Source organism: Myotis myotis, unplaced genomic scaffold, assembly GCF_014108235.1.
Source record: "Myotis myotis isolate mMyoMyo1 unplaced genomic scaffold, mMyoMyo1.p scaffold_m19_p_10, whole genome shotgun sequence".
Taxonomy (NCBI): Eukaryota; Metazoa; Chordata; class Mammalia; order Chiroptera; family Vespertilionidae; genus Myotis; species Myotis myotis.
In genome coordinates this window covers 4108900-4126630 of record NW_023416314.1, presented here as the reverse complement: position 1 = coordinate 4126630, position 17731 = coordinate 4108900, and the positions used below count along the sequence as shown (strand labels likewise).

The 17731-nt window shown below is 46.8% G+C and overlaps 1 protein-coding gene across 6 annotated transcripts in view; it reads right to left on the bottom strand.

Annotated features, from left to right (window-relative positions):
- The window catches only part of CADM1 (cell adhesion molecule 1), a 349165-nt gene that overhangs the window by 50343 nt on the left and 281091 nt on the right, over positions 1-17731 (bottom strand). For all 6 annotated transcript variants that reach the window (XM_036324268.1, XM_036324269.1, XM_036324270.1 and 3 more), the window contains exons 2-5: positions 16074-16220; positions 14454-14606; positions 6863-7000; positions 4854-5012 (exon numbers count right to left, since the gene is read on the bottom strand). In XM_036324268.1, the coding sequence (XP_036180161.1) occupies positions 4854-5012; positions 6863-7000; positions 14454-14606; positions 16074-16220 (597 nt within the window). The remainder of the gene's footprint in view (positions 1-4853; positions 5013-6862; positions 7001-14453; positions 14607-16073; positions 16221-17731) is intronic.

Sequence of the window (17731 nt, the reverse complement as noted above, 5' to 3'; positions counted from 1 at the left end):
ATGAGGAGTTCGGCAAGGACATCTTAAAGAGCAAGGCTACGATGGGAGAAAGCAGTAGCCACAGCAGGAATTCAAGAGCTCAGGGTCACCTCAGTCCACAGCGAGGCTTCCCGTCTGCGGGGATCTGGCCCCGCGCTGAAGGTCGCAGCTTTCCTCTCAGCTCCCGGCTCATTCGCTCAGTGTGGCCACCTTGATGCTATTGAGACAGTTTTCTTTAAGGCACAGACAGTGAGCTGTTCTCGTTTACACAGCCTCTTATTTGACAAGCCTGCGCTCCCCCCGCGATCTGAGGCTGCGCTAACCGGTTACAACTGCACCAGGCTCCGCTCTGCTGTATCATCTGTGATGTAAACGCCAGCAACCCCACGCACCTCTCAAGAAAAAAACGCACAGGAAGAACTGAGGGTCATACAGCTCAGAACATTCAAAAGCAAAACCGTTTCTGCCCAGCAGCTAAGGAAAGAGAGCTTGGAGTTCCAGCTGGCAAGTACAATTATTTTCCGTGTTACACGTTGAGCCGCGCTGCTGTGTCCTTGCCGGGCTCAGGACGAAAGCTGGGAAGCGGAGGGCCCTACTGTACGCTCTCCGTTCCCAGCAACGTTCCTGTGAGAAAACCTTCCTAATGAGCTTGCAAACGAGCACCCAACAGGGAAATGTCACAAACAAGAGCAGCTAATGCCCCAGAAAATCAAATAACTGAACACTTGGCTGATTGTGGTGCTTTCATATTTATAATAAAAGGGGGAGGGGCAGCTCTAATTCTCTACTTCTGACGGGGTCAACACCTTGTGAACAAAACAACTCATTTATTTATGTTCAGAAATCTCCAGATGATAAATTACTCTGATGTTAATCACTTCAATGCATACTGCACAATTAATATCTACACTCACCAAAAATCTAAGGATTATTAAAAGTGTGACAGCATCCACTTCTGGCTGATTTTTCACATAATTGGGCAACACAATTTCTCCTGATACCTCCAATACAGGGTCCTAACGAAAAATGCTGCAAAATTCTTGTTCAGTTAATTAGGACTTAAATCCACAAGACAAAAGCAAGTCCAAGTTGTAGCTCAAGCCTCGTCTTCTACGCAGTATGGCAGCAGTGTGCTCATTTTATCTTGCTCCTCCTTTTCCTGGTGCATTTGAAATAAGATATTTAATGGCATACCATGTAGCCTCTCATTATTTCATTTCCTTTTTAAAAATAGTATTCTTAAGAGGACATAATTTATATAGAATTTAATCCTTCATGTGTCATTTAACCCTGTTCATATCCTCTTAGCTGAGAGAGAGGTTTCCATAAGCCGTCATGTGACAAAATGGCCGGCTGAGCCAAGTGAGTGTACTTAATGCTAATCCTATCAGGTTAGCTCTGTCCCCAAAGTAGCCGTATTCACCCAGAGTAGAGCAATTCTTCCTCTGATGTTCGCAGATGAACTCAGTATTTCCTGGTGATAAGTTACTATTTATCACGAATAATATAAGAAATCTTTTTAGGTGGCAAAGGAAAAAACACTAAAACATAATAGTAGTATGTCTTTTTAAGTTGTATATTTATTTAACTAATATTTATTAGATTTAGATATACATATGGCAAATAAAACTCATAATTTTATAGATCTTTTATATGGGTCTTGAGTAGGCTAAAGCAATAAAGTGACTTAAAGATAAATTCTCAACGGGACAGGAACACAGATAACCTGTTGATATGGTAAAACTTGTGAAAGTGGCCCTCAAATCACTGAAGTTGGGAAAACTGTAGGGTCAACAGACTTCTAAATTGTGAGCAAAATGTAGGGAATATGTAATTTTGTTCATCTTTTCCGGGTCTGTAGCTATCAAAGGGTTTTTAAAGAGCTCAGTGATCCCCAAAAAAGGTTAAGAACTGCTGACTCTAAGGGTTTGGAGCCAATAAATAAAGTTACTTCTCACAGGGTATCCAAAATGACTCACCATCCATGCAGACTGGCTACGGAACCTCAGGCATTAAAGTGCCTCCTTCCCTCCTGGCCATCCAGACGGCATGGCTTGTCTGCGGAGAGAGGACTCCTCTGGGAGAATGGAGCTGAGTCACCAACACCACGGCCAATGCCCGAGAACGTGGTGCCCAGTGACCCAGCGCCTTGGGCGTCTGAGGCCTGAGCCTTTTTGTTGTGCACAGCTGCTGGGTTCCAGAGAGCACAGCCGTAGGAATGATGTAGAGAATTCCCCTTGTGCCTGAAGAAGCTACTTGGGCATTCCTGGCTGACCCCGCAAAGTCCTCAGTCGAGCTCTGGGGATGGAGGGGAGTGGCCTGCGGGTGACTTTCCTGAGCAGAGAGTTGCACTTAGGGTGCCACGCCAGACTCTCAGTTCCACGCAGATTAAGGAAATGCTTTGCGATTCTTAACCTTCTTTTAGGCAGGACGACTTTTTTCTTTACATACGTTCCAAAATATGGAGTATCAGGGATACACTGTTTGTGTGGCTGACGGGGGAGAAGGGAGCAGGGCCTCCCATGAGGAGATGCGCCGTAGAGGGACATGGCCAGCAGCTGCGTCTTCATGTTTGGAGGCACTGCGGTCCTGGCCTGCAGCTAGGGGCTGGCAGCACTTTGTGGCCTGAAGTAAAATGCATTCAGAGGTGGTGCTTTACTTCTTTTCTTAAGGAACAAAGGCCACTTGAATCTACACAGCATGGAAGACACGGCTTATAAATATCATTATCATGTCTCCCGAGGTCGGGGTGCAGTGCTTGGAGTCCTGTGCACTGGGTGTGAGTGTCATGTTGCGGGTGGTGGGTCATGTGCTTTTAGAAGATATTCTGGGGAAGCTACTGAAAGAGTTTGGGGCGGGAACTGGGTGAGTACCACTCAGGTCTCACAAAGGAGCTAATGTATTATTGAAGCTAATGGACCCCTACAAGGGAAGTTAATGGATATTAAGTTTGCTTAAGTGAATTACATATTAACAAAGTCAAAAGAAATCTACTAACTGCCAATTTAGATAACATCTGATCATTTATGTTTTCCCATTATAGGGACATCACACCACAATAGTTTTAGTGATATGAAAATTATAAGCAGCTGCCATAATGAAGCTACATAATGAAGTAGAGGAAATGAATTGACAAGGAAAATCTGCATTATGTAATGTTAAACTGAGCCAAGCTCACAGAGTCAATAAGCAAAGCTTGGAACGGGACGGTGGTCTTTCAGAGGAAACTCTCTGTGCCCTGCCTAACCCCTTGTTTTGCTCCATTTAAACACGTGATGAAAACTGCAGGAGGCTGAACGGTGGTCCCCAAACTTCCCAACCCCTGGGACCTGGGACTGGCCTCATTTGGAAAAGGAGTCTTTACAGATGTAACTACATTAAAAGGATCTAGAAATAAGAACATTCTGGATTTATCTGGGTGGGCCCTAAGTCCAATGACTAGTGCCCTTCTAAGAGACAAACAGGAAAGGAGAAGGCTGCGTCCAGATGGAGACAGAGAAGGCAGTGATGTGACCACCACCCAAGGAAGCCTGGAGCCATGAGCAGCCCGAACAGGCAGGAAGCTCCTCCCGGAGCTTTTAGAGGGCGCCCGGCCCTGCCGACACCCAGCTTTCAGCCTGCTGTCTCCCAGGACCGTGAGATAATGCATTTCTGCTATTTCAAGTCACAGGTTTGTGGACATGTTACAGCAGCCCAGGGAAGTAACAGAAGAATTCACGGAGGGCAGTGCGTTTCCTTATCGGACCCCAGGCACTGCCACCCCACCAAACGCTTGCAGCCTTTTCACTCTGTACACTCAAGGCTCCCAGAACCACCAGAGGCCAAGTTCCAGGAGCCTTTTGATGGAAAATGAGAGGTGGTTACTCAGACGCAACCTTGGTGCGAGGATGGTTTTGTGCAGAAGACATATTTTTTTCACAAGTAGGAGAGCCCCTAAGAGAAGATGAAGAGAACACCTTTTGTCCACAGGACACAGTGAGGAGCTAACCTCACTCGCCACGATACGGCTTTTATTGGTGAAGCCGACAGGACTGAGCACTGCGCCCAAAGGGTTCCACTTTTACACTCACTGGTATCACGTAAGCTAAAAATGGAAGAGAATGTGCAATTTTAAGCAAACTGCTGAATGCAAATAAAATCTCTTCTATAAAAACTTTAGTACTTACGATGGGGTTAAAAAAGGGGGAGAGGAGATTGCCCTAGATTTTGAGGTTGACATAGAAATGATTATAGTCAATATTCAAAAAATGTAATTAACTCATATGCTAGAGCAGATTGGAATCATTTTAAAGTTTCATATTTAGATTAAATCTAGTATTTTCGAAATCCTTATTGGCACTCAGTAATATGGCTGTGCTTCAGTAAAATAATCCTTTGCTTATTTTTCTACCAAGACAACTAGATAAAAATTCTATCTATAGTACCAGAACATATGCATTCAATAAATGGCTTCTGACATGTTTTAAGCAATTGCTGCTCTGGGCCCTCAGAACAGAACACTTGGGCACTGCTACAGCTTGAATGTTTGTGTGCCCCCACATCCATATACTGAAGACCCAATGTCCTACGGAACAGGACCAGGAGGTGGAGCCTCTGGGAGGTGCGTAGGTCTGAAGGTAGAGCCACATTAGTGGAATTAATTAAAAGAGATTCCATAGAGCTCTTCAGCCCCTTCTCCGGGTGAGGTCGCAGTGGGAAGGTGCCTGCGTGCACCGGGAAGCGGCTCTCACCAGAACATGACTGTGCTGAGCCTTGATCTCGGACCTCCCAGCCTCCAGAACCGTGAGAGACACAGTGCTGTTGTTTCTAAGCTACTAGCTGCTCTGTCTGTGGTGACTGTGACAGCAGCCAGCACGGCCGCGACAGGTACTCACACTGTACTTCTAGGTACCGCTGGGTCTGCAGGTTCCCGGTGACGGCAGGGTGCTCCACCTGGCAGATCACTGGGACGCCGTCGTCCTCCCTGCGCACCTTCAGCATCAGCTGACTAGTCACGGTGTACATGTCCGACCACTCTTCCACCTCCGATTTGCCTGGGGAGAAACCATACCAGGAAGCCAGAAGCTGAGAGCATGTCTATCGCTGTGTTCAGGTCTTCTGTTCCCCCGCCCCAGCCCAATGTTATTTTACCAAAGAGAATGGAAGTCGCTTGTGATAAGGACGATCTGTGGGTAGATGGCGGAGAAAATGAGAATTTCCTACATTTCAACCTGGCAGGGTGGTCTTTCAGATATTTTCAACTAGACATAACATAAACCATTTTCATTTAAATACATTACACATGTTTCTTCTGTCGTAAAACTTCCCCCAAAGGCAGCTGAAGGTTGAACCTTTTTGACATCTGACTGCTCAAGGCATTCAGGAAAGAAGAGAAGAGCGTGCCATCCTACCACCATCTGAACTTGACCCGTCCACTAGGCTGTCATTTGGTTTAGAAATTCCAGGGTGTCACCCAGAGCCCCCCAGTAACTTAATCAGGAGAATGATAAACACCCCTACCCCACCCCCACCAGCATCAATCAAGGCGGAAAGGAACAAAATGGATTTGCGTAATTGAAATTGTAACTGGAATGTTTAAGCTCTGAGACCTTTGAAAGGCCGCAGCGCATGCAGGGGTGTGGGGAGAGAAAGCAGGCTGCGGGAGGCAGGCCAGAGGGGAGCCGTGCGGAGGGGGAGGCTTCCGGAGGGGATGACTAGGCCAAGGCCGCCCATTCCTAAACCCCGCCCCCCCTGGGACAAGCCGCACCATTAACTTTCTTTTAATGTTTTGTCCGTATCGGCACACATTTCATGGCTCAGTTCACTCAGACAGAAACGCAGAGGGGAAATGGGGCACTCCTTCCTTTCAAAACCACGCCCAGGAAGGGGGAGTGACACAGAGCGAGCTGTTTGGAACGGGAGCTGTTACACAGACTGATCTGGTTCGCGGCAGAGAGCTTTCTGTCCCCTTTCTAAGGACGGTTCCTTTCTTCCTGGGGCCCTTCGTCTACTTAACAAGCACACAGACACTAGCTACATGCCCTGCGAATATTCACTCGTGTCATCTTGACCAGAATCCCATGCTGTATGTAACATCAACATCCCACCAGAGCGAAGGGAGGCACGCAGCAGCACTTCTGTCACATGACGGGAGTTCGGCCGAGACCTTGGTGCCGGCTGCTAGAGAACCGGATGCTAACACGTCTGAGGGCTTAGGACAACTGACAGAGGGGAGCCAGGGGCCAGGCTGCACCTCCAGCCAAGGCAGCGGGTAAGGTAGCAGCTATCTGAGATCTAGGAAGGAAGCCCGGGATGGCCGAGCCTGGGGAGACAGTGGGAACAGGGAGCAGGGCTGCCTGCTTGCCATCACACCAGACGCTGTGCAGAACAGCCGGGAAATGGGCGACTGAACTGCAGGTTTCACACGCAAGGGGGTGTCTGCAAGTTCACAATGAAGATGACCTTCCCCTCCCGCCGTGGCCACGGCTCAGGAGAGCACGCTGAGCACAGCTGAGGGGCGGCCGGTGGTAGGATGACTCGCAGCGCACACGGTGAAGGCTGTGATACACTGTTAAATGAATAACATGAGGACTTGGGGTTCTGACCATCTTGGGTCGTCGGGTAAAAGCAAGGAGAACGGAGGGAACAGCATGGACAGCCTGAGCCCTGGGGCAGCTCTGACAGCGGTTCCAGTTCACAGTGACACCCACCACCATCAACCCCCACACCACAGAACGAGGACAGGAATGAGGACACGAGCACGCGGTTATGCTCTGCCTCTCGCCTTTAGTCCGTGATGATCAACCACCTCTAGACGAACGCCTTTGTTCTGAGGCATGGGTTGCATTTCCCTCTCGTTTCCCCAAAGGGAACCCCCCCTCCCCGGGACCTGGGGGCGCCTCACCTTTGAGCTCCGTGTTGCCTTTGAACCACCGGATAGTGGTGGCTGGCTTGCTGGCCATGGCCGTGCAGTTGACTTCGATCTCCTCGCCCTCCACGGCCGTGTCTTTCTGGATGTCGATGACCAGGTTACGTGGTGGGACTGCAAAGCAAACGTGTGTGCGTTTACACACAGAATCTACTCCTGCACGCATCCTTCCATTCATTAGAAACTAGCACCATTGCTCTCACATCAGAGACAAGTAATGGACATTCCTGAGGGAATTTAAAACAAACTTCCACTGGGAGGGAAACATACAAAGTCACCATCAAATAAAGGGAATTATGCACAATTGCTCAATTCAGAATTTCTGCCCTAAAGTATCTTACAAAACGACCAGTCTCTCACTCCTCAGTTATCAGTGACCAAGTTATAACAATATAGATATTAGGGATAAAAGCAAGAGGAGTACACACAATTCAAGTTATCATCCTTACCTGGAAGTCTCTGAAAGAAATCTTTCTCCTTCAACTCAACCTTTTGATTTCAATCGTCATATGAAAGAATCTACAGTCAACCAGCAAAGATCAGAAACTTGGAGTCCCTTAAAAGAATCCCTCACGCCGAAACCGGTTTGGCTCAGTGGATAGAGCGTCGGCCTGTGGACTGAAGGGTCCCGGGTTCGATTCCGGTCAAGGGCATGTACCTCGGTTGCGGGCACATCCCCAGTAGGGGGTGTGCAGGAGGCAGCTGATTGATGTTTCTCTCTCATCGATGTTTCTAACTCTCTATCTCTCTCCCTTCCTCTCTGTAAAAAATCAATAAAATATATTTAAAAAAAAAAAAAAAAGAATCCCTCACCATGAGCATCCGCAGAAAAGTGCGCCTCGGAACCAGCTCATTCGGTCAAAACCACTCACAGAGACCCAGAATGTAATCATCACCTCCAATGGGCAGCACATAATAAAATCCTGCCATGAGGATGCAGTAACACAGGAAATGCCGTTCATTCGCAGTAACTTTCCAGATTCTAAATGCCCCAGATTTTGGAAATCAAAGGTAGAAAAGACCACTAAGTAGTTGTAAGTAGTTTTATTAATCAGAATTAACACCACCCTTCTCTAAGTATATTAAACCTACATGCAATAAAATAAAATAAAAATATTTTGTGGCTAAAATGCTTAATATCAAATCAAGAGTACGTAGGATGATGATGATGATGATAAAGAAATCATGTTATTTTTTATGACACTGAGCAACAGTGAAACTGCCTATGAGGTGCCAGCTTCTTCAAACAGAAGTCAGTAAGAATGCTGAAATCCGTGCATGAATCTAAGTGTGTGCCCTGACCACCACGAAGAAGCAGACAGTTCTGAGACATGATTAATAAGTCCCTCAACTCAGAAGAGAAACAAGAAATTAAATATGTATACACATGCCATCCCATGATCAAGTTGAATAATAAATCTGATACTGCTTCAAAAAACTGTGAGATTAAAGCACGTACTTGGGATTTCCACCTGCTCTGGTCCAATGTGGAAAAAGGAAGACTTTTATGCTGAGTTAAAGCAGGTGAAAATGCCTGTAGAGAATGATGGAAAAGGAAATGATTTGCTGCATATGTTTCTCAGCAAGACAGTGTGGTGGTGATGGGTAACTACCGATCAAAAGCAGGCCTCCTCTCTTCCCCGTGAAAGAGAAAAATAGCACATTTGCTCAATTGGATGTGTTGCTAAAGTGATATGGCCCCAATGAGTAGTTAAACATGAGAAAGAACTACCCTAGCTTACACTTCAGGGGGAAAAAGCAGAGAGAGAGAGAGAGTCTAATATCCAGTTTGGAGTTGCACATCTGTTAGCATTTTAGAGACACAGAAAGGCAGTTACACAAGTAAACGGGGCAGCTTCAGCTCGCCATTTCCTGAACGTAACTTATCTTTGCTGGATGACAATCAGGTAGCTTATCGGCTCTCAGCGCATGTACCGAGAGAGCTGGGAGGGAACACAGAGATAATAGATGTCTAGCACCAACAGAGAGTACTGAATTCTGAGTGCAGTACAAGAGGGATCTTGAAGAAAATGCTGTTTACGCAAATGTGAGATTGTCCAAGCCTAACGATAGTAAGATCTTGGTGAACTCTAAGGAACAGAGTAAGAAATGACAAAAGGCAAACAACCACGGAGTTAAAAATCTAGGGGTGTCCTCCCCACAAATGTAGAAATGAGAGTCAATCACTGTGACTGACGGGACCCACTCAGTGTGGGGAAACCCAGGTCCCGTGCGGGGCAGGCACGGAAGGCGGGCCCCTGAGGACACGGCGGGCAAGCGGCTAAGGCTGGTGCCATGCACGAAGCTCGCGCCCCCGGAAAGGGCAAGCCCGGAGCGGGCGAGAGCCTGGTGCCGGCAGCTCCGGGAACACGCCGGAAGGGCGCTCTTGGCGATGGAACAGATCCAGTTTATCACTGTCAGTCACAACGGCGTGTAGTGTCAACGCCGTCTCTGCCAGATCTCTTTTTCTGTGTGATGCTGGGATTCTTCCTTCCTTCTCTCCTTTTCTCATGCCGAGCCTTCAGATACCTTAGCTTTCCTCACCACCTGCACCAGCTGTTCATCTCCACTGGTATTTCTTATGCTCTCCCTAAGACTGAGATGGTCGGGATGCGGATGGCTGGCTCTTTCCACATTATTATATTGTCTGCTGGCTCCGAGCAGGGATGAGGAAGGGGTGGAAACAAACGAGGCCAGAGGAGAACCACCGATGTCTCCGAGACCTTGCTTGGGGCCCACAGAGTGACTGGCAGCAAACAGGTCCCTACCTGGGTCACCTACTGTTACTATTTTCCCGTTAGTGCTTCCTTTTTTTTGCAACAGGTATACAGTTGACCCTTGAATATCACAAGTTTGAACTGTGTGGGTCCACTTATCACAGATTTTTTTCAATAAATACTGTAAATATATTTTATCTTCCTTATGCTTTTCTTAATATTTTCTTTTCTTTAGCTTACCGCATTTTAAGAATACAGTATATAATACATATAACATACAAAATATGTGTTAATGGACTGTTTGTGCTATCAGTCAAAAGTAGGCGACTAGCAGTTAAGTTTTGACTAAAAGTTCTTTGTGGATTTTCACTGTGCGGGGGGTGGGGCGAGTTGGTGGTGGAGGGGGTCGTGACCCAAGAGGGTCAACTGTGCTCTAAAGTTCCCTAACCTTTCAGGGAGATGCCCATAACGATGCTAATCCCAGGAATACCTTCCTGAAGAGCTGAAGCCATCTTTAAATTGATGGCTGAGGTAAACTTGTGGGAAACTTCAAAAGTGTTGGAAACTGTGACCAATGTAGAAAAATAAAGGACTTGTTCCTGTGGACAAGAGCAGCCTGAGACGCAGTTAAGTGATTATTTCCAAGTCCACAGTTTTCCCAAGACCGTGGCCAGTGTCTCTGATCTTTGCTAAGATTAGAAGGCACAGCCAAGTGTAGGAGTTGTCTGGTTTACAAACATACAGTGAAATTTGTCATGGGAGTCCCAATGGCTTATATTGATGTCAGTGATAGAGGTGACTTCTCTCAGATTTTTTTAATCCTCACTCGAGGATATGCTTATTGATTCTAGAGAGAGGGGAAGGGAGAGGGAGAGGGAGAAAGAAAGGGAGAGCAGAGAGAGAGAGAGAGAGAGAGAGAGAGAGAGAGAGAGAGAGAGAGAGAGAGAGAGAGAGAGAGAGAGATTGCCTTATGTACCTGTCCTGACTTGGAATCGAACCCCTAACCTTTCAATGTATAAGATGACACTCCAATCAAGCCACTCTGGCCAGGGCTCAGTTTTATTTTATTTTTTTGAGAGCGAGAAAGCTTTGGAAAATAGAAATGAAGTGATTTAGGTATATCTTTCCAAAAAAGGGGGTTGAACAAGAAAATCTTAAAGTTTATTTTGGTCTATTAAGTCTACCCTATTTTCCCTTTGACTTCATAATGCCTACTCTAATACAAAATAGGTTAGCGAAGTATAAACATCCATTTATAAAAAATGAATGGAAACTACTACTGACCAGCAAGTACACTTACACGCGGTCCCACTGAACAGTCACATTTAGTGAAAACTGCCTGCGGCCATTAGAAAATAACCAAAACATGTCTGAGGATGTGCGTGTGGAGAAAACCTGAATGAAAGTCACATAGAAGGAAATACTAGAAAACAGCAAAGGAATGGTACGGTTTTTCTTAGCCAACCTCAAATCTATGAGCGCCGATTATAAACATTACACCTAAAGCATTAAAAAAATCAGCAATTTCAGGATGCCACCTTAATTACACGAGAGGAGTCTTAAAACTGATCAGCACGTGAAATCTCACTCTAAGACCCTTTAAAATAATTAGTTCCTCCTGTTCCTGGAATCGTAAGAGTGAACACTAATCTTGGAAGGACAGGGGTAGAGTAATACTGGCGACTATTACCAGTAACTGTATTCATCTTAAAGCAGTGTGTTTTCTCTCTTGTTCATCTCCGCCAATGAACAGCAGTACGTAGAAGAGTCCTACAATGTGAATTGGAGAAATGCACGCAAAATGTCATAGGGGTTTCCATTTTTACATGGGTAAGAGCATAAGCATGATAGTAACTAACAAATATCCATCTGTGTCTTCTAATGATGCCGAATTCTTTGCTGATGCTTCAAACGACTAACGGATGCACTAAAATGAGCACCTTCACCCCATGGAGGCAGGGCATCGGTGTTCGTCCCCACAGGCCTCTCCGGAGGACTGTGGACGGAAGTGAAGATGCTAACGTGTCCTTCTTCTCTCACTATTATCTACAAATGCCACACCGTAGAAGAAAGGGTTGAATATTTGAGTATCAGTGGAATTTGCCAGATTTTGGAAAAAGAAAGACTCAAACACTGATGACAACAATTTTACTTCATCAAGAAATCCTACAGTAAATTTAATAGAATATTAAATGAACCCATAATATCTGAGCAAGAGTATCTACTAGCATTACTTTCAAGTATATTTAAGTTAATGCTTCTATACAATCGGTAGGAACCTATTACTTCTAGAATAATCAGGCCTCCAAAAGCTCCTCTCCGAGCCTACTGCTGGCATGCTGACCCCCCCAAGCACTGGGTGTGCATAGTCAGACCCCTTATCCAGGGGGCCTGAGAAAGCACTGGGTGTGCATAGTCAGACCCCTTATCCAGGGGACCTGAGAAAGCCCTGGGTGTGCGCAGTCAGACCCCTTATCCAGGGGACCTGAGAAAGCCCTGGGTGTGCGCAGTCAGACCCCTTATCCAGGGGCCTGAGAAAGCCCTGGGTGTGTGCAGTCAGACCCCGTATCCAGGGGACCTGAGAAAGCCCTGGGTGTGCGCAGTCAGACCCCTTATCCAGGGGCCTGAGAAAGCCCTGGGTGTGCGCAGTCAGACCCCTTATCCAGGGGCCTGAGAAAGCCCTGGGTGTGCGCAGTCAGACCCCTTATCCAGGGGACCTGAGAAAGCCCTGGGTGTGCGCAGTCAGACCTCCTGTCCGGGGGCCTGAGGGCAAATGTACCAGATGCTGGAAACTGACAGGCATACACTGCTTCCCAAGGGGCAGATATACTCCTGAAAACAAAAGATGGGCTCTTTCAGGGAAAAAAATCTGGGAAGGCAGTTTCAGGACTTTATTGAAAGTAACCTCGGCTAGAAGACACAAGGTTCTGAGAAAACACGAGGTCTGGTTCAGGCTTGACTCTTGGTTCTCACACTGCTTGTCACTGGGCAGATGACTGAGCTCTACTATTACTATTTCTTTCTTTGGAATAAAGATATTCATACTTAAAGGTATATGTAACAAAACATTCCGAAAATTCAGAATCCGTAACTATATTCAATTTTTTTTGCTGTCACTCTTGTTGAAAAGCCATAAACTATGGTGGGGAAGTGGGTGAACGGTGAGGTTGAGGTCCAGGCCACTAATGACTTGCTCCAATCAGCAAACGGTGTTCGCAAATGCTTCTGTACAAGCAGATGCACAGAAAAGGTCCAATGCATGCTCATGATTTGGGCACATTTCCAAAATACCGGAACCGTCGTCGTCCCAGCAAAACCTTCCACGCTCCCTACTGCTGCAGGTCTGCGTGGGTCAAAGCCACAATCAGACAAACAGGAACACCTGCCAGCTGCCATCATTAACAGACCACATTCGAAACGGCACGGGCAGACCCGGAACATGGCTTTCTGAAGTCAGTATTCCTCTTATCAAGAACATGTATGTAAGTGTTAGGGACATGTTTTACTTTAATGAATAAAAAAATATTTTCCCTCTACAGCTGTGTTTAAATAAAGTAACGAGGCAGTAGCTCAATATGTACATCCATAAATACATATATGGTCACACACACCAAGCAAAACCGCCTTCATATTTATCTTTGCTCTTTAATCTTCCTATCATTACACCCAGAGCTGCAACGTGCTGCCTCAAATAGACTTTGATTCATCACCTCCCCGAAGGTACAAATCAGAGATCTTGCCTCTCGCTGTAGCGTGTGCCCTTGAAAACTTGGTTTCAAAATCCGATCAGCTGGTGGTGTGCATTGGAGTGTAAGTCTGTCTAAAATGAGACCAACTTAGACCTCCTCCAACACAGGGGATCTGCGGGCTACCTCAAACACACACACGGGAAGCTGGCCGCTGGGGTTTGCCGAAGCCACAATCCGGTGACCACAAGTGGAGACGCAGACCCTCCAGAGGTGCCCTAGCAGCCCGTCAGCAGCCTGGCTTTTTCTCAGCCTTCTCGCCCTAGGAGCTCCTAATTTTTCTATGTCCAATGGTGGCAATTCTGTGGCAAAGTATGAGTTCATGAGATATGATCGCTACAGCGTGATCTAGAACAGTGGTTCTCAACCTTCCTAATGCCGCGACCCTTTAATACAGCTCCTCATGTTGTGGTGACCCCCAACCATAAAATTATTTTCGTTGCTACTTCATCACTGTCATTTTGCTACTGTTATGAATCGTCATGTAAATATCTGATATGCAGGATGTATTTTCACTGTTACAAATTGAACATAATTAAAGCATAGTGATTAATCACAAAAACAATATGTAATTATATATGTGTTTTCCGATGGTCTTAGGCGACCCCTGTGAAAGGGTCGTTCGACCCCCAAAGGGGTCGCGACCCACAGGTTGAGAACCGCTGAGCTAGAGTATAAGCAATAAACAAGGCAATTAAGGAAAAGGGGGACAATATTAAAGGAGGTCTAACTCAGAAGGACAAACCAGTAGGGGGATTCCATAGCAGAGCCCTGCCCAGCCCAGCTGTGCGGCCGTCTCTCCCTCCTGCACAGAAGGAAACAATCCTATACAATCAGCAGGAACCTATTACTTCTAGAATAATCAGGCCTCCTGTAGAGCAATGGCATAGCCATGGTGAGGGATTCATCTGAGGCTCCAAATCCTCCTGAGTTTTGCTGCTGGAGCCTGAGGTCTGCAACCCCAGAGCAGGTGGGATCTGCATAGACTGGTTGCGTTCCTCAGAGTGTTTGGCAAAACAGGCTACTTTAAAAATTCCGCCAGGTGGGCGGCGGGCCTGCCTAAGACAAGAACAGTGCCCTTCCCCAGGACGCCGTGCCGCTCACCCAGCACTGTGATTGTGGTGTAGCTCTCCTGCGGGGGGTCGGTGTAGAGCTGGCAGAAGTATCTTCCTTCGTCGGAAATGGAGACGTTTGTCAGCGACACTTTGAGTTCACTGCTGGAAAAATTCAGCAGCTGAAACCTGCTGTCCTTCAGAGCTGTGAACAAAGCACAGGGTTTGTGACTGAGACAGGGACCGTCTGCTTCCCGAGCCCAGCGGAGGGAGACGCGGGGGCCTGGACAGGCAGCGGCAGAGTGGAAGCTCCGAGTCTCCCGCACCCGGAGGGGAGGTACCCTTTGTACTTCCCGAGTTACTGTCTGGGCTTCTGTACTAACCACACGTGGACAAATAACCTGTCCAAAGGAGACTGGTGCACGTGGGTGCACGTGTAAGTGTGTATACCTACATGCACACACACTCACACCCCCCCCCCCATGCCCTCCGCCTCAGTGTGTCAGAATTCAGCCCTTACTGAAATGGTTTTGGATGCTCTGTCAGACATGGGTAAGATGAAAAGAGGAAGAAGGTGGGCCAGGAGTCCCCTTGGGCACTGGAAGTTCAGGGAGCAGGACTTATAAAAATCATTAAAAAATTATTTAAAAAAAATCCAATTTAATTTGGATGTATCTATGTATTTGGTATCCTATATAATAAAACCCTAATATGCAAATTGACCTAATAGCGGAATGGCTGGCGGAACAACTGGTCGCTATCACGCATACTGACCACCAGGGGGCAGATGCTCAATGCAGGAGCTGCCCCCAGGTGGTCAGTGCACTAACACAGGGGGAGCGCCACTCAGCCAGAAGCCGGGCTCACGGCTGGTGAGCGCAGTGGTGGGGGCAGGAGCCTCTCCCACCTCTGCTGCAGGTGGGCGGTAAGGAGCGAGAGGGATCAGGCTGGGCTGAGGGACCCACCCCCCTGCAAGTGCATGAATTTTGTGCACCGGGCCTCTAGTTATTGATATGATTTGAGGTGGAACTTCTCAGGGATAGAAGGTAACCGGGGGCCCCCGGAGGCCTTGATCTCGCCCTGCAGTTTCCTAAGCACAGTAGGAGCCAACTGGGCAGAACACAGGAAAGCACTGTCTGTAGAAGAGCTTCTCTGGCTCTCCACAGGCCCAGCACCCACCTGCGCCCTGGCTGTGATATGCAGGTAAGTGTCCAGTATTCACTTCTGTGACTCCATTTGCAAACGTTTTCGTACATGGACACCTCCACATGCCAGAGGTGCTATGGTGACAGGAGGTTTGGTTTTGTCTTTATAGGTTCAGATTGCCTTGAAAATTTCAATCTTCAAACAGATTACCTTTCAGTATGCCCTACTTTCCTGGCCTTCTCCTGTTTGAGTTGTTTCTATCAGCGAAGTATTGGGACTCAATTGCAATTCACCTTGAATTACTACAACCCATTGCAAAGTAAGACCGCCTTGCTTTTAAAAGGGACCATTCAAGGTTTCTATTAAGTAGAAAGATTATGACTGCACATCTCGTCTCCCTTCTGAAGAATGGACTAAACTTTAAGCATCTAACATTGAGCTAAGCAGAGGAATCTTGGCAATCTCTTCATCAAGACAACATGTAGGAAATCAGTTGCCGTGTAACACTGTAGCAATGGACACTTACGCCTGAAGTCCCTGAAGTAGATGGTCTGCCTGTTGGGATTCAGGAGCTGAATCACGGAGTCGTCACTCTTATTGACTTGACAGCTGATGGTTGCAACTTCTCCCTCGATAACTGTCACGTCTTTCGTAAACAAATTCTGTCCATCACCTTTAAAAAAAGAGAGAAAAGATCAGAAAGAATTTTCCATCAATTAAAATTTGGTTAATGGGATCAATTAAAATGAGAAGCAGGAAGCACATTAGGAACTGGAAACCGGAGCAGCACTGGGTAAGGCTCCCCTCCTCTCTGCAGGGGCCACGGCATGAGTCCAATAGTCCAAGCAGATCTAGGGGCGCAATACCACAGCCTGGAATCACCTGCTCTCAGGGTGAGGTGCTCGTGGTCCAGCCCCAGGACCTGTGCAGTGGTGCCCTGAGTGAGTGGTAAGGTCCGAGTGCCGGCTTCTATGAGGAGCTGAGCTGTCACAGCGGGGTGGGTGGTGTGTGTACTCGGCCTCAGCTCACAGGCCCTCGAGCTGAGCTATTTGGCCACCTCACAGAAAACTCAAGGGACTACCTACTAGAAGCAGGTAGGATGGACGGACCACTGAACAATCTTGTCTTGTTAGTGGATGTCAGCATCCCCAGTGCACAATGGTCCCCCCTTATCCACAGGGGTATGTTCCAAGTCCCCCAGTGGATGTCTGAAACCACAGATACTACTGAACCCTGTATGTACTATGTTCTTTTCTATATACACATCCCTATGATGAAGTTTAATTTATAAACTGGTCACAGTAAAAGATGAAGGACAATGGTAATACCATGGAACAATTATTAACACTATACAATTGGCTCTTGAACCACCCATGCAGTAGAAAATCCACATATAACATTTGACTCCCCAAACTTAACCACTCGTAGCCTACTGTTGACCAGAATAATCACGTGAACATTCTAATAACATGTATTGTGTACCAGTATGTTCTATGTATTTACATATGTAAGCGCGTATTATAGACTTATAATGTTCTTACTCTGAAGTAAGCTAAAGAAGAGAAAATGCTATTCAGAAAATCATAAGAATGAGAAAACACATTTGCACTACTAGATGTATTTCTTAAAAACAAATCCATGGATAAGTGGGCCCACACAGTTCACACCTGTGTTGTTCAAGGGTCAACTGCACTTCAATAAAAGTTAAATGTTCTCTCTCTCTCTCTCTCTCTCTCATAATTTTTACATTTCCCAGCACAAACCTAGTCCTGCATCTGTGACCAGCCCTCACTTGAAGTAAATGGCCTGGTGTCACTCATTTTGGGGACCCCTTGCTGGTTGGCTCAATGCTTTCTGCCACAGCACATGCCGTTAATCAGAACATGTCTTCCATCCAAGTCTTCCAGCCACAAATTGTATGCCCTTTTCATCTTAATAAGCACTTAACGTGCGCCGTGGCCGTAACTTTTGCAGTTGGAGGTGCAATAGCAAAACTAGCACAAATTTCCTTTTCCTTCTTCACGATCTCAGGGATAGAAACTTGGCTCTTACTCTAGATCTAGCAGCCTCAGCACAGAATGCTTTTCTTTATGAAGTCGAGAACTTCCGCTTGGTCATTTGCCGGAGGCCTTTCGGGCTCTCGCTGGCACCCTGCACTGCCAGCATCCTCACTCTGGCGCTTTG